Source organism: Coenobita brevimanus, chromosome 84 (assembly GCF_032717465.1).
Source record: "Coenobita brevimanus isolate Jiangsu-jjx chromosome 84, ASM3271746v2, whole genome shotgun sequence".
In the NCBI taxonomy this organism is placed as follows: Eukaryota; Metazoa; Arthropoda; class Malacostraca; order Decapoda; family Coenobitidae; genus Coenobita; species Coenobita brevimanus.
Genome location: NC_137037.1, coordinates 44,473,548 through 44,496,644, shown reverse-complemented (window position 1 = coordinate 44,496,644; position 23,097 = coordinate 44,473,548). Strand labels below are relative to the sequence as shown.

The 23,097-nt window shown below is 42.1% G+C and overlaps 1 protein-coding gene across 1 annotated transcript in view; it reads left to right on the top strand.

Annotated features, from left to right (window-relative positions):
- The first annotated feature begins 11,030 nt into the window (after positions 1–11,030).
- LOC145410153 (uncharacterized) overlaps positions 11,031–23,097 on the top strand; it is a 64,772-nt gene continuing 52,705 nt past the window's right edge. The window contains exons 1-4 of the mRNA XM_080280351.1: positions 11,031–11,126; positions 13,282–13,491; positions 22,251–22,361; positions 22,651–22,890. Coding sequence (XP_080136477.1) covers positions 11,031–11,126; positions 13,282–13,491; positions 22,251–22,361; positions 22,651–22,890 — 657 coding nt within the window. The remainder of the gene's footprint in view (positions 11,127–13,281; positions 13,492–22,250; positions 22,362–22,650; positions 22,891–23,097) is intronic.

Sequence of the window (23,097 nt, the reverse complement as noted above, 5' to 3'; positions counted from 1 at the left end):
GAGGAGGAAAAGTTGTGGAAGAAAGAGGAGATAAGCGTGTGTGTGTGTGTGTGTGTGTGTGTGTGTGTGTGTGTGTGTGTGTGTGTGTGTGTGTGTGTGTGTGTGTGTGTGTGTGTGTGTGTGTGTGTGTGTGTGTGTGTGTGTGTGTGTGTGTGTGTGTGTGTGAGAGAGAGAGAGAGAGAGAGTCCTTTCATGTCCTTTTACCTGCCCGCTGGAAGGTCGTCAGCTGAGAGGCCAAGAGAATTTTTTTTACGTATAACTTTAATAAATGTAAGTAAAAAAAAAAACTAACTTTTTCACACTGGTAATTATAAACTTTTTTTTTTTTTTCGCAGGTAAGTCTGGTTCTTTCCTCGACGCTCCACAAACTGTCGTAAGTAATAAAACACACTTAAACCCCTCAGACCCAGAACGTCACTTTATTCAGACGATTTTATTTGTCTTTAGGACCTTCTCGAGCTGGAAATTAGTCTTCAATACTTCCCTCATTACCAGAACACTCATTTCAGATGAATAAAATCGTCTGGTTGAAGCAAGAAAAAATAAGTCACTGGAAGGATTTACAGTGTGCAGGAATTTTAAAAAATCGCCTGTGTGAAGGGGTTGCTATGCTCCCTTCACTTCAACTTGGCCCAGATTTTCGTCTTCGTGTAGCTTATTTCACGTAGCTCAGTGGCAGAAAAGGTCAGTGCTACGGCTCTACATTCTTTCTATTGCACATCTTCGTGACTAGCATCTTATTCTAGTGTTAATTTGTTGTTATATTTCAGCATACGAGAGAGAGAGAGAGAGAGAGAGAGAGAGTACAGGCAAGATTTTCAAGGCATTTCTAGGTAATCTTAACGCCTAAGAACCTCATTATGTCTTCAAGGTACCGCTGTGAATATAAAATAGTTTCCCTTTATACCTCTCTCTCTCTCTCTCTCTCATTTACTATGCATTCTTAAAGTTTTGTAAATAAAAAGGGTCGTTCTGCTTGGTCTGTGTATCTATGTAATTCTCTCTCTCTCTCTCTCTCTTCCTAACCTATTCTTAAACTTCCGTAATTAGAGACTAAGTTTTTCTATTAATTTTAGGGCGGGAGTCAGCCTAGTAAGGACCGTAAAATCTACGTGCTATCTCTCTCTCTCTCTCTCTCTCTCTCTCTCTCCCTCCCTCTCTCTCCGCCCCATTAACCCCACCCAGGCATCAGAAAGCAATACTCAAGGCCATTCTTATCCCGCCAATAATGGACGAAAAAGAGAATAATGAATTCAAAAGAACGTGGAAAAATGAAAAAGAGAATTGGGGGAAAAAATACGTAACTAAGGAGAAAGGAAAATGAATAACTACACAGGCGAAAAAGGGAAAATGCATAAGAAGAGAGGGAAAAGGGAAATGAATTAACAGATAATATTACAGGGAAAGGAGGAAATGAATGACGCAGTTAAAAGAGGAATAAAAGTTAGGTTAGGAAATGACAGAGGAAAATGTATAACGATGTAAATATAGGAATAAGAAAATGAATAATTAGGGGAACAGAGGAATAAAGAAATGAATAAATGAATAAACACAGGAATAAGAAAATGAATAACTGAAAAAAGAGAAATAAGAAAATGGATATCTGAATACAAAGATGAATAAGAAAATGAATAACTACAAGAACAGAGGAAACAGAAAATGAATAACAATAAACAGATGAATAAGAAAATAACTAAGAAAACAGATGAATAAGAAAGTGAATAATTAAGAAAACAGAGGAATAAGAAAATGAATAAATGAATAAAGAGATAAGAAAATGAAAAACCAAGACAAAAAATACGAAAATAAATGAAAATGAGAATGAATAACAAGACGCCGACTCCTGACATTTTTTTTTCATTTTTTTCATGAAGCAAAATCAGGACAATTTTTATTCAGTATATGAGGGAAGACGATTTTTATTCAATGTAGAGGCAAGATGATTTTTATTCAGTGTATGAGGCAAGACGATTTTTATTCAATGTATGAGGCAAGACGATTTTTATTCAGTGTGTGAGGCAAGACGATTTTTATTCAATGTATGAGAAGATGATTTTTATTCAATGTGAGAGGCAAGACGATTTTTTTTTTCAATGTGCGAGGGATTTTTTTTCGTATAGGGGTTAATGAAGGTTCTCTCTAACCCCTCCAGTTTTAAGTCTCTCTTGAGCTGAATAAAATCGTCTGGAGATAGCAAGAAAATAATATATAAGGTCTTCGTATTGGGGGAGAGAGAGAGAGAGAGAGAGAGAGAGAGAGAGAGAGAGAGAGAGGAGGAGAAGGAGGAGGAGCAGGAGCAGGAGCAGGAACTAAGAAATAATTAAAATGGGAAAGGATGAAGGAGAGGGGAACGATGGAAGGGGAGACTGTGAAGGGAGGGAAAAAAATACGAAGAGGGGAGTGAGAGAGGGAGGGAAACTAGGGAACGAAGGGAGAGAAGGATTAGGGAAAGAGGGAAAGTTAGAGAGGGAGAGAGAGAGAGGGGAGGAAACTTCGGTGCGGGAGGAGGAGGAGGAGGAGGAGGAGGAGGAATACAAAGGATTACAAAGGAAAGCAAACAGCAACAGACCTTATGGTCCTTTCGAGGCTACTTGTTACAGAGAAAACTGCGACTACGACATCTAATTCTACATTCTGAAGGATAAAGATAGTAAAGCAAGAAGGCTCCCCCCACCTCCAAACCCTCCAGTTAAAGCTGGCATAAAAAAGTGAGAAGAACCTCCATGCAGCATGGAAAAGCTGACATGAAAATTTCATAGCAAAGACTGAAAAGGAAAAGTTACATTCTATAATACTTATCTATAGGCTACCAATCTGAATAAACTGAAAGAGAAAGTAATAAGGTAAAATGAATAATCAAATAAACAAATAACTAGGGCATGGCATTATGTACGGGTACGTTGAGTTAACGGTGTGTCTGTAGACACAGTGTGGAAGATGCACCGTATGGATGTTCAGGGGTGATGCGGCAACCTTGCCTGGCGCTTTTAAGGCAGGCAGCAGTCAGTCAGGCCCCAGCTCCGTTTACTCCACTGAGACAAGGAACTTCCCCATGCGGGACAAGTACACAAGTTACTTCCTGACGCAGTGACCCTTGGTACATTTAAAAAAAAAAAAAATCCAGATGGTGGTCACTTAACTAACAGGGACCCTCAGAGATCCACAGCCCATTACAGGTCGAAAGTGTGAGTAGTGACCGTTAACTCAGGGATATCTGTGCAGATCCTAATCTGTGCTTATAATACTTTATTTGCATTTAATAAATTGATAAATATACAATGACCTGATGCGACACTATGTATGGGTACATTGAGTTTATGGGGTGTCTTGTAGAAAGGAAGGGAATGAACTTATGCATAGCTGGCAAATGTAAGTTATTCGGACAGAAACAGAGTCACCTGAGGATTCTCGTGCAAGTACAGTATTTGTCTATTTTGTTTTTAAATGCCTTGAGATACTGTTCACGGTATCTGAGGATAATCTGTTCCAGATATTTACGACTTTGCTGAAGAAGTATTATTCTGCTTCATCGGATTGGAAATGCTGCTTTCCTATTACGTTGTAGCCATTACTCCTGGTTTGACTTGACCGGTCTATTTCAAAATATTTATCCATGTATAAGTTGTCATATCCCTTCACGATTTTAAAAACTTCAATAAGGTCACCTCTTAATCTGCATTTCGTTAGGCTAAATACTGTAATTTAAGTTCTTCGAGGCGTTCCTCATATAGTTTGTTTCTCAGTCGTGGTATCATTTTTGTGATTCTTCGCTGAAATTTCTCTAATTTTTCTGTGTCCTTTCTGTAGTGCGGAAGCGAGAACTGACACAACACACGAGATGGGGGCGCACTAGCGAGTTGTACAAGTGACTTTTTCCGATTTCTACTCGAAAGTTCTTCCAGTAAAGCCCACCAACCTGTTTGCAATTTTAACCGCCTTGGTGCATTACTTACTTGGTTTTAGGTCACTTGATATTATCACACCAAGATCCTTTTCATTGTCTATACTTGATAACTGGATATTGTTCATTTTGCAATTCGCATGGATGCTGATATTTCCAATATGAAGTACTCTGGATTTTTCTATGATGAATTTCATTTGCCATTTTTCTGCCCAGCTTGCCAGAGTATTAAGGCAATTTTGTACCTGCAGCTACTGTAACGTTGAAGTTCCTTTATTAGTTATTTTAGTATCGTCTGCAAATTTGGATATTTTACAATTTAAACGCTCATCTATGTCGTTTATATAGATAATAAGAAGTATCGGTCCAAGTACAGAGCCCTGGGGAACGCCACTAACTAAGTTACGCCATTTGGATTCTTTTCCGTTTATCACAACTCGCTGCTTTAGGCCTACCTTGTAACTGTCTCTTCGTATTTCCAATTATTCCATGGTTTTCTATTTTGCTTACGGGACGCTTGTGAGGGACAGTGTCAAATGCTTTCTGAAACTCGAGGTATATTATATCTACTGCTCTTGGGTCGTCATATGATTTGTAAACGTCATGGAAGAAGTCCAGTAAGTTAGTTAAGCATGAACGCCGATGTCTGAATCCATGCTGCAAGTCTTTAATTATATCATTTTCTTCTAGATAATTAACGAGGAGGAGGAGGAGGAGGAGGAGGAGGGATGAATTATAGAAGAGGGAATTAAGGGAGAAAATAAGAGGTTGGGGGAGAGTGAGGGGAGAAAGAGAGGAATCAGAATGATGGGGGAGAGAGAGAGAGAGAGGAAGCTGGGAGGGCAGGAGAGAATGGAGAGAGGAAAAGTTAGGGATGGAATGGAGTGGTGAATGAGAGGAGAGAAAATGGAAGAATTGGGGAGAAAAACGCCAGAAGTTAGTGATGGATGAGAGAGAGAGAGAGAGAGAGAGAGAGAGAGAGAGAGAGAGAGAGAGAGAGAGGATAATGACATAGGAAGGAAGGGAGGGAGGCAGGGATGTCGAGATAGATCAGAGGCTACATATATACTGGCAAGACATAAGTTAGAGAAGAAGGGGGAGGAGGATGGGAGAGATGAGGGAAGGAAGGGAGAGAAGAGGGATGGAAGGAGAGGGAAGGAAGGGTGAGAAGAGGAATGGAAGGGAGAGATGAGGGAAAGGAGGGAGGGAAGAAGGAAGATAAGAAGGGAGGGTAAAGGAAGGAAGACTGTGAGCAAGGCGTGAGAGAATGATAAAGAGAATCAGAAAATGAGAAGCGGAGATGAGGAGGAAAATAGGAGGAGGGAAAGAGGAAGGAATGGAAGGGAAGGAAGACACGAGAGAGGAAAAAAGTGAAAGACGGGAGCGAAGAAGGAAGACAGAGGAGAGAAAGAGCGACGAAAAAGGGAAGAAAGAGGAGGAAAGGAAGAAAGGGAAGAAAAAAATGAGAAGGAAGCGAGAGCAGGGAGAGAGAACGAAGCTAGAAAAGGGAGGGAGGAACGGAGGCAGAGGAAAGGGAGGGGGGAAAAAGGGAGAGAGAGAGAAGGAGGGAAGATGGGAGAGAGTGAGAGGAAAAAGGGGAGGAAAGAAGAGAGATGAGGGGGGTACACATTTATGGGGAGGGTCAGGAAACAAGATGGGTCGTAGTGCTGAATAGAAATATGAAGATTAAGAGGGGGAGAAGAGGAAGAGGGGGAAGAGGAGGAAAGAGGAAGAGGTACGAGGGAGACAAGAGGGAGGAGGAATGATATTTATGGTAGTAGTAGTAGTAGTAGTAGTAGTAGTAGTAGTAGTAGTAGGGGGAGGAGGAGGAGGGAAATGAGGGATGAGGAGAAAGTGTAGTGAGGTACGAGGGAGACCAGAGGGAGGAGGAATGATATTTATGGTAGTAGTAGTAGTAGTAGTAGTAGTAGTAGTAGTAGTAGTAGCAGCAGTAGTAGGGGGAGGAGGAGGAGGGAAATGAGGGATGAGGAGAAAGTGTAGTAGTAAAAACAGCAGTATCCGTAGTTGAAGCATCAGCAGCAGTAGTAAAGGGATGACGATGATGATGATGATGATGATGATGATGATGATGATGATGAAGTGGAGGAGGATGGAGGTGAAAGAGGAAGGAAAAGAGGGAAGGAAAAGTGCAGGGGAGAGAGGGATGGAGGTGAAAGGATGGGAGCTGGAATATGTGGTTGAAGGTAGGCAGAGAGGAAAGGAAAAGGAAGGAGGGAGGGGAGGGTCAACGGAAGGGAAGAGGAGATAATATATGGGGAGAAAGGGAGGAGGGGGGAGGAGGGGGGAGGAGGGGAAAGAGGAGAGAGAAGGAGGAAGAAAAAAAAGGTAGAAAAAAGGGGGGGGGAAGGAGTGACGGGAAGGAAAGGAGGGAATGATAAGTACCAGTCATTTCAGAGAGAAGTAGTACCTCAAAAGGTCTGACGATCATATTAAAGAGGTAACATGGATGAACTTAAAGGATACACTCAGCTACTAAAGTGTGAGAAAAGAACAGCAAAGACGAAGGCTCCTCCCGACCGTCTCTCCCAAACTCAATACAGACCCGGAAAAAGGAGTACACCTAACCATGGGGTGAAAATGGGCCGAGTTAGAACATTTTAAAAGCAAATAGGACACAATCTCCCACAAAATTAGGCCTGACAGATCTTTTCCTAACCGAATCTTGTGCTGTTGAATCGCGGAACTGTCAATTACTGCATCAGGTAAGGGCGACTCCAGGTATTGCAGATCCTGTACGTGAAGAAATTACCTAATGCGTCAAGGTGGATATAATTCAGATCAAACATTCACGCTTTGTTCCTGTTGGTATTTAAGTATGTGGTGGTAGGTCATTATTTCAGAGCCGTAAAGGATGCTGAAAACCTCAACTAGCTGGCCACATAATTGCCTCGTCTCTAATGATGAGGGTCAGTGTCTGCGGCCTTATCTAGTATCAGAAAATGGATGGGATCAGTTTAGTATCCCATGCAAAGACTCTTTCAAGCTTCGTAATAATCTTCTCCATTTATTTATTTATTTATTTATCTTTATCATCAACCTTTCATGTCGTACTTTATCGGTCGCCATTTGGAAGAAGAGATGAAGACTGTCAATTTAATGGCACCTTATTTAGAGAGAGAGAGAGAGAGAGAGAGAGAGAGAGAGAGAGAGAGAGAGAGAGAGAGAGAGAGAGAGAGAGAGAGAGAGAGAGAGAGAGGGTGAGGGTGGGTGTCATAAAAGTGGAAATGCCAACACGGATAAATGAATGCCAAAGGGAACTGTGTGTGTGTGTGTGTGTGTGTGTGTGTGTGTGTGTGTGTGTGTGTGTGTGTGTGAGAGAGAGAGAGAGAGAGAGAGAGAGAGAGAGAGAGAGAGAGAGAGAGAGAGAGAGAGAGATGAATAAGGAGGGGAAAGGAGGAGGGGGGGAAAAGAAAGGGGAAATGAGAAAAACAATGGAATAATGAGAACCAGAAAGGAAGAGGATAAGAAGACGGAAGATGAGGAGGAAGTGAGGGAGAGATGGCAAGGAAGACAAATGGAGGAAGAAATATGGTTAGACAGGGAGGAGTGATAGATGAGGCTGTGTGAGAGAGAGAGAGAGAGAGAGAATGGTTAATATTTTCCATGCGATGATGCTTTTTCCTTCATATTCCGACCAAGGCCTTGATTCCGACTACCTAGCAGACGATCTGGCACAACTCTCTCTTTCTCTCTCTCTCTCTCCCTCTCTCCCTCTCCGTCTGTCTCTGTCTGTCTGTCTGTCTCTCTCTCTCTCTCTCTCTCTCTCTCTCTCTCTCTCTCTCTCTCTCTCTCCCTCTCTCTCTCTCTCTCTCTCTCTCTCAGTCCCCTCCTTCGCTCCTTCAGAAGTTAATGTCAAACACTGACCGCCTTTGATAAACTTTCTCTCACTCTTCCTCTCTCTTGGCTCTCTCTCTCTCTCTCTCTCTCTCCCTCTCCAAAATCCAGTCATATTTTCCCGCTATCTCCAGACGATTTTATTAAGCACTGGAGAAACTCGATGCAACCTTTATTAACCCTCTCAACACGAGATCTTTCCAACACAGAATAAAATCGTCTGGCAGCAGCAGGAGTAGATCACGTCACCGGACTGAAGGGGTTAATTAAGGCTACACCCAGTTCTTGTAAACGTAAAAGGCTCTCCTAAACTGAATGGTCCGGTACAAGCAAGAATGAAATGCAATTGGCGTCATGGTGGTGGAATACGCTAGGAAACAGGGCTAAAAAAAAAAAAAAAAAATCCATCCACCTCATTCCTCGGATGAAAATGAAGAATGTAAATAATATATAAATTACAGAAATGAAAAATATTAAATTACCTTCTTGAACAGAAAATTATGGAGGGAAAATTTTACAGGAAAGTTAGAAATTACAGAGAAATGGATGTAATTACATTAATACCGGGTACAAGTTGACACTATTCAAATCTAACGCTATAATATTGCCATCAACGAAACAGGGATATGGGTTGTGTGTGTGTGTGTGTGTGTGTGTGTGTGTGTGTGTGTGTGTGTGTGTGTGTGTGTATGAGAGAGAGAGAGAGAGAGAGAGAGAGAGAGAGAGAGAGAGAGAGAGAGAGAGAGAGAGAGAGAGAATTAAAGAGGGGTGGCAGAAAACCTAGGGAAAAGCTAGAGGAAAAGAGAATGGTAAGAAGAGAAAGAGATGGAGAAGGAGGAGGGGGGGTGAGGGAGGGGGAGGAAAATGGAATCGGAAGCGTGGAGGTGGAAGTGTGATTGGAGGGGAGGGGTGGGGTGAGACGTAGGGAGGGAGGGGGTGAAGAGATGGAGGAAGGGGGAGGGGAGGGAGGGGAGGTAGGAGGGAGGGGTGAAGAGATGGAGGGGAGGGGAGGAGAGGGGAGGGGAGGGAAAGAGGTGGGAGAGAAGGGGTGAAAAAGTGGGAGAGGGGAAGAGGGCGAGGGGAAAGAGAGGTTATGTGGGGGCGACAGGGAGAGGTGAGGGGGTGAAGAGGAAGGGGAAGGCAGGGGGGAGTAGGGAGTGGAGGAGGGGGAGAAAAAGTTGGTGTGGGAAATGTGACATTTATGAGGCATTGAGGATGGAGGGGTTCCAGGGGAGGGGGGAGGAGGGAGGTAATCGACAGGAGAGGACAGAGAGGGAGGAGGGGGAGGGGGGGAAGCGGGGAGGAAAAAGGGGAGAGGGATAATAAAAAGGACAGGGAGGAGGAATGAAAGAAGGAAGAGACCGAAGGAAACGGGGAGGGAAAAGGAGGGAGAATAAAAGTGGAGAAGAAGAAGATTGGGGAGAAGAATAGCAGGAGGAAAGGGAAGATAAGGAAAAAGAAAGGGGAGAAGAAGAAAGGGGAGAATCCTAGATGGAAGAAAGGGGAAGAGAAGTCCAGAGAAAAGAAAGACAAGAACGAGAGAAGAATAAATGGGAATGGAAGAAAGAGAGAGGGAAGAAAAGGAAGAAGAGAATGGACAAAGTGACATGGAATAGAGGAAAAGAAGAGAGACGGCAAAAAGAAAGAGAGAGAAGATTAGAGAGAAGACAGGGAGAGAAGGAAGAGAGGGGAGGAGGAAGTTAATGGAGGGAGGAAAATACAGAAAGGTAGGGGAAGATAAGAAGGAGGAGAGAGTAGAAGAAGAAAGGTGATAGGAGATGGAAGGAAAAAAAAACACAGGAAAGTGAGGATAAAAAGGAGAGAGAGAGAGAGAGAGAGAGAGAGAGAGAGAGAGAGAGAGAGAGAGGGGGGGGGGAAGATGTTGAGAGGGAGGGAGGGAGGGAAAGGTCAGCAAGAAGAGAAGGAAAACTGTTCTGCGGTTCCGGATACACACACACACACACACACACACACACACACACACACACACACACACACAGACATACACACACAAACATAAAAAACAGACAAACAGGGAGGAAAACAGACAGGATCAACATACACAAAATAAACAGACTCAAGGAGGAAGAATTAACAAAAAAAAAAAAAAAAAAACAGAGGCAAAAATGCTGAGAAAGGTAAAGAAAAAGCAAGAGTTATATATATAAGAAAAATGTGACAGCCCAATAAATATGCATGAAGAACAACGGAATAAACAATGACAGGAGCAGACAGGCAGAGAGACAGGCAGACAGAGTGATAGGTAGACAGACAGACAGACAGGCGATGAGCCAAAAACAGACGAAAACAAATGAAGGGAGAGACGGAGGGAGGGACAGACAAATAGAAGAAACAGAGATACAAAATACAAGAGCAGACAGACAGACAGACAGACAGAAAGGGATATGGAGACAGACTGACAGACAGGCGATGAGAGACTGACAGACGAAAACAGGAGAAATGAAAGACAGAAAGAGAGACAGACACACAAACAGGGGAAGAAAGAGAGAGGCAGACACGCGGATGGTTACAGAAAGACAGAGAGAGAGACACGAAGAGACAGACAGACAGACAGGCCGAGAGATAAAAAGACAAAGCCAGAAAAAGACAGGCGTAGACACAGACAAAGAAAGGGGTAGAGTCAGACAGAGAGAGGAAAATACATACATATAGACAGACACAGACAGACAGACGGACAGACAGACAGACAGACAGATTGAATGGCAACAGATATGAGGAAAAATTCATGACAAACTCTTTTTCAGTAGACACACACACACACACACACACACACACACACACACACACACACACACACACACACACACACACTGGAACTTGAGTAATCCTGTTTGAGATATCTCTTCCTATCTCAATATAGACAGAGGGCATTACTGTGTGTGTGTGTGTGTGTGTGTGTGTGTGTGTGTGTGTGTGTGTGTGTGTGTGTGTGTGTGTGTGTGTGTGTGTGTGTGTGTGGAGAGAGAGAGAGAGAGAGAGAGAGAGAGAGAGAGAGAGAGAGAGAGAGAGAGAGAGAGAGTCCAACAAATTGTACAGTACATATATGCATCGGTACATACACCCAGGCAGGCAAACACAGAATTCAACTCTCTCTCTCTCTCTCTCTCTCTCTCTCTCAGCAATGCAGACGGACAGTAATGGCATACGAGGATTGATGGGACTCTCTCTCTCTCTCTCTCTCTCTCTCTTTCTCTCTCTCTCTCTCTCTCTCTCTCTCACACACACACACACACACACACACACACAGATGAGGATGGACGAGAATGGACAGTGGGCAAATGAGCTTGTTAAATACGAGATGAGCAGACGGTCCTCCATCACCACCCCAGTCATCACCACACGCTGCAGGGTGACTGGTGATGACTGCTGACTGACTGGGGTGACTGACTGGTGACTGATGACTGAAGTGATTGATTGGTGACTGATGAATGATGTGACTGATTGGTGACTGACGTGACTGATTGGTGACTGATGAATGACGTGACTGATTGGTGACTGACTGGTAACTGATGACTAACGTGACTGATTGGTGACTGGTGACTGACTGGTGATTAACTGGCGACTGATGAAGTAACTAGTGACTGGTGACATGAGTAGCTGGTAACTGACTGGCGAATGATGACTGAATGGTGAGTGGCAAGGACTGTTCCAGCTCTGATTATTAGCACAAAAGAGCGACTGGAAAATAACGCTAAATTCATGCCTTACAGAACTGAAGAAAAAAAGAAAAAAATGCCCAGAAATTCATGCATCAGCGAGTTTGACAAAAAATAAAAATAAGAATAATAATAGAGTGTGTGGAAGGACGGGCGCTGATTTCCTTTCTAAACAGACTGAACCTCAGCAGAATTAAACAGATAGAATATTGCAAGAACGTACTGCAATAGGAGGCCTTGGGCTGAAGAGGGTCGGAAAATTTGATGGAAAGTGTTAGTGTCTAGAAGCCGTACTCTAGGAGGCGCAGAAGGCTTCGTAACACCTCTTCCTTTGCGATTTATTTTGCATCATCCATTTTGACATTCCCTTGTATGTTATTTATATGGGTTTAATATCGACATACTTTCTATAACTAACGTACAAGAAGATACTGGGGTGCAATGAGGAGAATAAGTCGCTCAGGAAGAAGTGTTACGAAATCTCCAGAGCCACCAAACAGGCAGGCACTACTCCAATTGACAAAACATACTCGGCCACTACCTATAAGTTCAGGGTTCGATTCCCGGGCATCTCACAAGTCCTATGCATGGATCTGTCTCTATCCCGGCCTAAACTAAAACAGGGACCTGGGCGGTACATGCGACGGTAGTGTGTCGCTGTCTGGGAGAATTCTGAGGTGCTTTCCTTGTCTGTCACGTTTTTGTGTGTCTGTGATTATCCCCTACCCACGAAGCATTGCCCAACTCTCTCTCTCTCTCTCTCTCTCTCTCTCTCTCTCTCTCTCTCTCTCTCTCAATTGCTAAGCCTTGTTACATCTTCCTGCACATGACATTCACTTCCCCCCCATCTGACTTCCGCTGCATCCCTCCTTCCTAGCAACTTAGCAGCAAACCTCACCTAACTCAGTGGATAATAATAATAATAATAATAATAATAATAATAATAATAATAATAATAATAAAAGTAAGGAGTCTGTTCAGTACATCCTACTTCAGATTCGATGATTTAATAAAGGTGTATTTCTGAGAAGCATCAAGAGAAAAAAAAAATAGTGACGAGGAGAATAATGGCAACGAGGAAGGCCTGAGTTATGAGCTGTTGACTGGTTAAACACGAGAGAGAGAGAGAGAGAGAGAGAGAGAGAGAGAGAGAGAGAGAGAGATCAGGGAGAAACAGATGACAAGTTATTTACAATCCGTACTAATCACGAAGAAGAGGCGGCCGGGGTAGAACTGGAAGCAATTTACAAACCCATGAATACATTTGAAGCCAACATCCCGGACTGACTCGAAAAATGGCCTCGCTATTAGTCACTTTTGAGAACAAGCTGGACGCCCAATTAACTGATGAAAGCTGACTGACTGACTGAATCCCGCATAACTGACTAACTGACTCCTAAATGACTGACTGACTCCTGCCTGCCTGACTGACTGACTGACTCTTCCATGACTGACTGACTGACTCTTCCATGACTGACTGACTGACCCCTGAATGACTGACTGACTGACTCCTACATGACTAACTGACTGACTGACTCCTGCATGGCTGACTCCCGCATGACTGACTGACTCTTGCATGACTGTCTGACTGACTGACTGACTGGCTCCTGCATGACTGACTGGAACCACAACCAACTGGAACCACAAGACCCACAACCACAACTGGAACCACAAACACAACTGGAACCACAACCAACTAGAACCACAAGACCCACAACCACAACCAACTGAATGCACAACCAACTGGAACCACAAGACCCACAATCACAACCACAACCATAACCACAACCAACAGGAACCACAACCACAACTGGAACCACAACCAACTGGAACCACAACCACAACTAGAACCACAACCAACTGGAACCACAACCACAACTGGAACCACAACCAACTGGAACCACAAGACCCACAACCAACTGGAACCACAAGACCCACAACCACAACTGGAACCACAACCAACTGGAACCACAAGACCCACAACCACAACTAGAACCACAACTACAACCAACTGGAACCACAAATAACCGAGATCAAAACCAACTGGAGCACAAACGAGTTAGTAATTAATAACTTAATTGGGTGACCCGTCTGAAAGGTTAATAAACTTGTTAGCGAGAAATATATCTGCCTGGAACCATTACGAACTGGAAAAAGAAAAAAAGTGAATGGAATGGTAGTGACGAGGAATGGTAGTAAGTTGAATGATAGTGACTGGAATTAAAGTAACTGGAATGATGGTAACTGGAATGGTAGTAACTGGAATGATACTAACTGGAATTAAAGTAACTGGAATGAATGACCGGAATGGTAGTGACTGGAATTAAAGACGGGAATGAAACGCGGCTTCCATCACTAACTGGTATATTTAATTACCCGTAAAAATTGCAGACAAAATTTATATCTATCTATTTATTTGATTATCTATTTATTCATCTGGAGAGAGAGAGAGAGAGAGAGAGAGAGAGAGAGAGAGAGAGAGAGAGAGAGAGAGAGAGAGAGAGAATAACCCACAACCATAACTTTCTACAACCTCAAAAAATGAAAACAAAAATCGAAAAGGGGGGGGGGGCAGGGAAAGGCCAAGGGCAGGACTACGCTATGAGGTCGCACTATGGATCTCGTTAACTCCCGGTTGGACTACAAGCAAACACGCAGTCAAGCAAATTGGCTGATATGTGTGTGTGTGTGTGTGTGTGTGTGTGTGTGTGTGTGTGTGTGTGTGTGTGTGTGTGTGTGTGTGTGTGTGTGTGTGTGTGTGTGTGTGAGAGAGAGAGAGAGAGAGAGAGAGAGAGAGAGAGAGAGAGAGAGAGAGAGAGAGAATTACCAGCTGTCTCTCTGTATACATGACCTAATTTTGCCGGAAATAAGTCTGTTATATATGCTTGGTTCTATCACTGCTTATCTATCCAGTAAATTCTATCTATCTATCCATCTATCTATTTCTATCAAGTCAATCAGCTACGTCCCTCTATCTACCAGCCCTTTTATTTCCAGTCACATCTAAATATTCATCCATCTATCTATCGATCTATCTATCTGTCTATCTATCAGCACACTTTCCATTCATAATCACTCATCTATGTACATATAAAACTGTCTATTTTTCTATTTACTCCCCTCTACACCTACCCTCCCAATCACATATACAACCAAAACATACATCTATCATCCATTCAATCATCCATCCATGTCTCCATCCATCCATTCATTGTCATTCATCCATTCAACCATCCATTCATCTCTCCATTCATCGATTCATTCAGCCATCCATCCATCTATCTATCCATTCGTCCATCCATCCATCCATCCAACAATTCATCCTTTCATCCATCCATCCATCCACCTATCCATGCATTCATCCATCCATCGATCTATCGCTCCATCCATCTATCTATCCATCCATCCACCCATCTATCCGTCTATCTATCTATCAAGGTGTTCATCTATTTAATTTTAAACCAACGAAAAATATAATCAGTCTCTCCACATATATTTCCTTTTTTTTTTTTTTTTTTCAATATTTATCACTTAAAATTAAAAACACACCCAGATAACCTACAAGCCAATGCCCTTCTTCTCGTCGGCTGAGAAAGCTCCCTAACACCTTTTCCTGAGCGATTTATTTCCTTAATTATACCTTCTGTGATTTAAAAAAAAAAAAAATCTTTCCAATATCACACTGCTAAAAAAGAAAAAAATAATAACGTGGAAAGGGATATTAATCAGCCATATCCAAGAATAAATCGCTAAGGAACAGGTGTTAGGAATACGTGCCCAAGACCTGTGTAATTCACGTGTAAATAATGCGATCAGTTTCATCACTCTTATCTCGCGTCGTCTTCTGCCAAATCTTCTTAACTTTTAAAATGCTCGTCAAAGTCAAAATTGATATCTGCAGGCACATCTCCTCCATTTATATCAATTTCTATGCTATATCTATCAATCTATCTATCTACACATCCAATAATCTATCTATCAGTCTATTTAACATTCGTACCTAACCCTGCCAAAATCACGTATTTACAAATCGATCTATCTAGCCATCATTTCTCCATTTCACCTATTTTTATCTATTTCATCTATTCTATTTTTATCTATTTTATCTATTTACACATACAAAATGAATCCACGCACTAATAATAGGGTTGATCTTTCCGTGCATAACTGTTATATCTTCCATCATTTCTTTGAATATCAATCTATCCATTAATCTATTTCCAAATTCACTTATTCATCTATTGAACTTTTGTACGGAGGCCTCTCAAAATCACGCAATAATAATAATAATAATAATAACAATAATAATAATAATAATAATAATAATAATAATGATGATGATGATCAACAACAACAACAACAATAATAATAATAATAATAATAATAATAATGACGATGCTAGTAATAAGAACAATAATAATAATTTCAATTAAATAATAATCATAATCATAATAATAATAATAATAATAATAATAACAACAACAACAACAATAATAATAATAATAATAAACCGCCACTCCATGTACATTTTCCACCATTTTTACTTATAATATCTACCAGTTCAATGATCCATCTATCTATCCACCTGTATCTATCTATCCAAATTATCTATCTATCCAAATTGACTATCTATCCAGCATTCGTACCCAATGCTGTCAAAATCACAAAATTTTAATAAATCGATCCTTCCATAGGTATTTATTTCCACATATCTATCACTTCAACTTTACGTCTATCTATCCAATTTATCTATCTATCCCTCCGTCTACCTATCCAAAATATCCACCTGTCCATCTATCTATCCAGCAATCGTACCCAGCGCAGTCAAACTCACGTGTAAATTAAAAAAAATAATCTATCCTTCCATGCATATTTTTGTCCATTTTCACTTATAGCCACCAATTCAAATCATTTACGTCTATCCAAACTATCCACCTATCCCTCTATCTATCCAGCAATCGCATCCAACGCTGTCAAATTCACGTATAGATTAAAAATAAAAAATCTATCCTTCCATGCATATTTTTTTTCCACTTCCATCCCCTTCGCTTTTCGTAAACTGGGCAAGGCCAATACATTAATATGCTTATGGAGGTGGTGGTGGGGAGAGTGAAGGTGCAAATATTTGGAGGAGAGAGCTGGAGAGGGTTTGGAGGAGCGATAAGACGTAAGAAATGGAGGAAGGGAGAGAGAAAATGAGAGGAAGGAGGAAGGGGAGAGAGACAACGAGAGAAAGGAGGAAGGGGAGAGGGTTAAGTGAGAGGAGGAGAAGAAAGGTGAAGGAAGATAAGAGTGTGAGAGAGAAGGGGAAGAGAGAGAGAGAGAGAGAGAGAGAGAGAGAGAGAGAAAGAGGTTTAACAATCCCTCTGTCTGTCTGTCTCTCTCTCTCTCTCTCTTTCTCTCTCTCTGTCTCTGTCTGTCTGTCTGTCTCTGTCTCTCTCTCTCTCTCTCTCTCTCTCTCTCTCTCTCTCACCTGTTCAAATAATAAAATATATATTACCTGCAATGCTCGCAGCCCTGACTTTAAATAGAAGTAAAATATGAGGCACCTTATCGGGGTAATATGTGTGTGTGTGTGTGTGTGTGTGTGTGTGTGTGTGTGTGTGTGTGTGTGTGTGTGTGTGTGTGTGTGTGTGTGTGTGTGTGTGTGTGTGTGTGTGTGAGAGAGAGAGAGAGAGAGAGAGAGAGAGAGAGAGAGAGAGAATAAATACAATAGAAAAAGAGAGCGACTAAGGATACAGAAATAAAATTAAAGAAAAAAAGACAAAGAAAAAGGGAATGAAAATGGAAGACTAAATCAGAATAATAAAGAGGAAGAAAAAGAGAAAGAGAGGAGGGGAAGAAAATAATTAAAGAGAGAGGGCAGGGAGAAGAGGAAGACTGATAAAAAGAGGAAGAGAAGAGGAAGAGAGGAGGTAAAGAGAGTCATGCAAAGAAAGAATATAAGAATGAAGAAGAGAGCAGAATGAAAGGAAGAGTGATAAGAGGAAGAAAAGACGAAGACAGGAGGAAAGGAGAGGGATATAAGGAGGAACGGAAGAGGAAGAGAGGATGGAAAGGAAAATAATAAAGCGAGAGAAGGGAAAGAGAATAATGGGAGGAGGACGAGAAAAAAAAATATTAACAGAAATACATGATACAGAGCGAGGAGGAGGAGGAGGAGGAGGAGGAAGAGGAAGAGGATTACACAGGAAAACAAACAGCAACAGACCTTATGGTCCTTTCGAGGCTGCTTGTTAGAGAAAACTATGACTACAATATCTAACTCTACATGCTGAAGGATAAGGATAGTAAAGCAAGAAGGCTCCCCCCACCACCAAACCCTCCAGGAAAAAGTGAGAAAAACCACCATGCAGCATGGAAAAACTGACATGGAAATTTTATAGGAAACACTGGAAAGGAAAAGTCACATTCTATAATACTTTATCTATAAGCTACCCGATAACCTGAAAGAGAAAGTAAACAAATAAAATAATAGTTACGGCATGACATTATAAACCGGTACATTGAGTTAATGGGAAGTCTGTGGACATAACGTGGAAGGAAGAGGAAGAGGAGGAGGAGGAGGAGGAGGAGAGGCAGATTTGCGAATGGAGGGCGAAAGAGAGAGAGTAGGGCGAGAGAGAAAAAAATGTAAACAACAGACTCGAAGACCATTGGGTAAGAAAATGAGAGAGAGAGAGAGAGAGAGAGAGAGAGAGAGAGAGAGAGAGAGAGAGAGAGAGAGAGAGAGAGAGAGAGAGGATGCGAGAAAAGGAGAGAGTAACTTAGTTAATGAGTGTGAGGAGGAAACAGACCGTGACAGAAAAAAAAAGAAAAAAAAAGCGAAAAAGAGAAGAGAATGAGAATTACCAGCCACGTCAAAGAGAAAAGGAGAGGAGGTGAGGCACAAGAAGAGAGGAAATCAACCACTTCAACACGGGGACGCCTTCTGATATGCCTGTGCACCTCTAGATCCGAAGCTGTCCGTCAGTCACTCACAGAGGATTTTCGGAAACGAGGTGTTCAATTCCCGAAGATTTTAACATATTTCAGAAGTCTCTCCTAAACTGAAAAAAATCGTATCAAGGCAGCTGGAATAGAAACTGAAGCACGTTAATGGAGTGAAGGATTTTACTCTTGCTACCAGACGATTTTATCAGCCTACAATGGGTTTCTCGTGGCGACGGGGTTAACGTAGACTACATGTAACTCTGGTAATCCAAAAACTCACTCCAAGTCTGAATAAATCTACAGACAGTAAGAATAATACGAGAAGGACCTAATTTAAGACAAGGCATTAGGGAAGAATTATGAACAAGGAGAAAGAGACAGAAATATATATGGAAAAAGAAGGAAGTACATACCATTACATTAGTGCAGAAGAGGAGACCTATTTGTGTGAACGTGTAATAATGTTATGTGCTGGGATGAAATTAAATCACATGAAAATTCTAACCGTGAAAAAAAAAAAAAAAAAAAAAGGAAAGTTCACATAGTATTCACTCGGTATAATGGACGGCGAAATAATAAAAAGTAATAATAATAACAATAACAACAACTAATATTAATAAAAGTAGTAGTAGTAGTAGTTGTTGTTGTTGTTGTTGTTGTTGTAATAATAATAATAATAATAATAATAATAAAAATAATAATAATAATAATAATAATAATAAGATAAATAATAATACTAAAAACACAATAACTATAGGGATAAATACCAGAGAAAATATTGCTGGCAGGACAAAAAAGATACTGTTCTGACGAAGTATCCATAATTTACAACTCAGAAAAAAAAAAAAAAAAAAAAATATCACAATGCGGTCGTAATCAAGCAATCCTCTCCCCACTCTCAATCTTTTTTTTTTTTTTTAATGCAAGAAAGAAAGAACCAAAGGCCAGGAGCAAGTCTACCTGTAAAAAAAAAAAAAAAGTATAATTAGTTGGGGCCTTTAGGGTTAATACAGATTTTTTTTTTTTTAATGAATGGCGGACACCTGTAATAAGATGTTTGGATCATTTTTATTTAATTAGCTTTTCCTTCCACTGTGCATCTGTAATGAGAGAGAAAAATGTAGGCATTATTGGCACTAGTACATATCTCATATCACATGGTGCAGTATACAGCGCCTGCTGGAAACATACACAGCTTCTCACTAGGAATGTCAATCCACATGTACGAGTATATCCACAATCCTGTTGTCCCAGACCATCAAGAATGTCTTAACAGATGATGTACCTCAGTCTCTTTGTAGTCCAGACGATGCCATGGAAATCTACCAGACACTACATCCCGACCGAGCTGTATATATTCTCGGATTTCGGAGAGCATAGAGACAGAACGAGCCCGAGAGTACGATCGAGGGCAGAAAGCATCAGACAGGGTCAGCTAGGAGGTTTGCCGTCACGCCACGTTACGCTGTCAATCACATTTCGATACAACCGTGGACAATAAACCCCGTTACTTAGAGCGCTGTGTAACTCTCCTCGCTTATAATACACAAAAGGGAAAGATGAGAAAGAGAGAGACCTACCTATTCACTCTAGTCGACGACGCACAATTCTTCTAGCAGCGGCCCACGTTACACTCCACTGGTCATAGAGGGGAAGCCTATTCTACCATACACCTACACTCTCTCCATCTAATCAACCCCCTCGGCTTTGTTCATTGATTTTATATATATATATATATATATATATATATATATATATATGAGAGAGAGAGAGAGAGAGAGAGAGAGAGAGGAGAATTTCTTTTTGAATTACAAAAAGAAAAAATAGACGAAAAAGAAAATTAAAAACCAAAACAACTAAAAACAAAAAGGGAAAGAGAGAGAAAGTTTTAATTCAAGTGAGAGAGTGAGAAAGAGAGAATGAGTGAGAGAGTGAGAGAATGAAAGATTGAAAGACAGCAGGGGAATAGAAGTTGAAGGGAACAGCGGGGCAGCTCGCGTGTACAAACTCTGAAATGAAGAGAGAGAGAGAGAGAGAGAGAGAGAGAGAGAGAGAGAGGAGGGGGAGGGGGGCAACACCAACTCACCACCTGGGAGAGAGAGAGAGAGAGCCAATACCACCTCCACAGCGGCCGTCACTGCCAGACACAGGGTTAAGGAGAAGCAGGCAGGCCAAGGAAGACCACAGGGGGAGGAAAGAGGGAGGAAAGGAGGAAAGTGGGAGGAAAGAGGGAGGACGGAAGCTAAGGCGGAAAGTGGGAGGAAAGGAGGAAAGAGGGAGGAAAGGAAGAAAGAGGGAGGAAAGGAGGAAGGAAGGAGGAAAGAAGGTAAGGATGAAAGAGGGAGGAAAGGAGGTAAGAAGGAAAGAGGAAGGAAAGGAGGTAAGGAGGAAAGAGGAAGGAAAGAAGGGGAGGAGGAAAGAGGGAGGAAGGGAGATAGGAAGAAAAGAGGGAGGAAAGGTGGTAAGGAGAAATGAGGAAGTGAAGTAAGAGAGAATGACGAAGGGTGGGCGGGAGAAAGAGAGAAAACAGGGAAATGAGAGAGAGAGAGAGAGAGAGAGAGAGAGAGAGAGAGAGAGGATGGACGAAGACATTTTAACAGAAGTAGGAAAAAAGTTCTTAATTTTAAAACCGACAGTGATTCCTTTCTCCTCTGATTCTCGTCACTAAAATACATCAAAGTGGACAATGTAAAGGAACTACTGACCGCTGGTCCTTTCTCCTTTGATTCGCGTCCCTAACTACATCAAAGTGTGAGTTGTGGGGAGTGGATTAGGATGATAGGCAGGAGGAGGAGGAGAGGAGGACATGGAGGAGGTGGGGAAGGAAGAGGGAGAGGGAGGAGAGGAGGAAGAAGAAGAACAAGAACAAGAAGAGGAGGAGGAGGAGAGAATAAATGAAGGAAAAGTAACACAGGAGAATGAACGGGAAGGAGGCGACAACCAGGAGGAAATAGGAAAGGAAGAGAGGAAGAATGAAGGAAGAAGGGTGAGGAAGGAAGAGGAGGAAATGAGAAAGAAGGAGAGAGAGAGAGAGAGAGAGAGAGAGAGAGAGAGAGAGAGAGAGAGAGAGAGAGAGGTGGGAGGAAGAAGCCACTGAAGAGATAAATGGTGCAGGGAGAGAGAGAGAGAGAGAGAGAGAGAGAGAGAGAGATGGGAGGGAGAGACTGGAATGAGAACCAGGGGAGGAAGGAGAACGAAGAGGTGAGAAAAGACGAGAAAAGAGAGAAAAACAAAGAGGAAAGAGAAAAGCAGGAAGGAAAACAGAGAAGAAAGAGAGGGAAGAAAGGAGGAGAAAAAAGAAAGGAGAAACGAAAGACAGCAGAAAGGAAAAGAGGAGGGAAGGGAAGGAAAGAAGAGGGGAAGGGATTGAAACTGGAAAGGAAGGGGAAAACATAATGGAAGAGAGAAAAACTGAAAAAAAAAAACAAGAGGGAACGCAGGGAAATAGAAAAGACGAATGAAAGCAAGAGAGAGAAAAAGTGAGAGAAAAGAAAAAAAGATAAAGAAGGAGTAAAAGAAGCAAAAAAATAAAGAAGGGAAAATAAACCAAGGCGAAAGGAGAAAAGAAGAGAAGCAAGCAGGAAAGGGAGCAAAAAAGAAATGGGCGTGGGGAACAAAGAAATGGGCGTGGGGAACAAAGAAATGGGCGTGGGAACAAAGAAATGGGCGTGGGGGACAAAGAAATGGGCGTGGGAGACAAAGAAATGGGCGTGGGGGACAAAGAAATGGACGTGGGAGACAAAGAAATGGGCGTGGGGACAAAGAAATGGGAGTGGGGGACAAAGAAATGGGTGGAATGGGCTAGAATTATGATGAGGGTGGCCATGAGAGTGTATCTTGTGAGTATATCCTGAGAGTATATCCTGTGAGTATATCCATGACAGTATATCTTGTGTGAGTATATCCATGAGAGTATATCCTGTGAGAGTATATCCATGAATGTATATCCTGTGGGCGTATCCTGTGAGAGTATATCCTGTGAGAGTATATCCTGTGTGAGTATATCCTGTGATAGTATTTCCTGTGAGTATATCCATGAGAGTATATCCTGCAAAAATCGGTCCTCTAAGACTAATGACATGCGTAGTGAAGAAATATTTCAAAGTTTTCTCCAAGAACAGGATTGAGATAAGTTCGCGTCGCTCAAAGTCTAACAAAAATTAAGCAAAGTCACAAGAGGTTTAGGAGACAGGTTGGACAGGGACGAAGTAGCTTACAGACGGTGACACACATGACAGAGGCAGTTGACAGTGGAAGGGTTCAGGCTCGGTAACTGGGGTTCAGGTTCGGTTACTGGGGTTCAGGTTCGGTTACTGGGGTTCAGGTTCGGTTACTGGGGTTCAGGTTCGGTTACTGGGGTTCAGGTTCGGTTATTGGGGTTCAGGTTCGGTTATTGGGGTTCAGGTTCGGTTACTGGGGTTCAGGTTCGGTTACTGGGGTTCAGGTTCGGTTATTGGGGTTCAGGTTCGGTTATTGGGGTTCAGGTTCGGTTATTGGGGTTCAGGTTCGGTTAATGGGGTTCAGGTTCGGTTAATGGGGTTCAGGTTCGGTTACTGATTGCTCCAGACAGATGCTAGATGGTAAGTGTGCACCCAACAAATTCAACGACCATCTGGGTACTCCTATGCAAGACAGACTGCCCTCCAAACGCCAAGGCCAGTACCAAACCGACAGAGCCACGGAATCGCCCAAGTAACCACCCCACGACTCTTGCCCCCCACTCCCCCAACT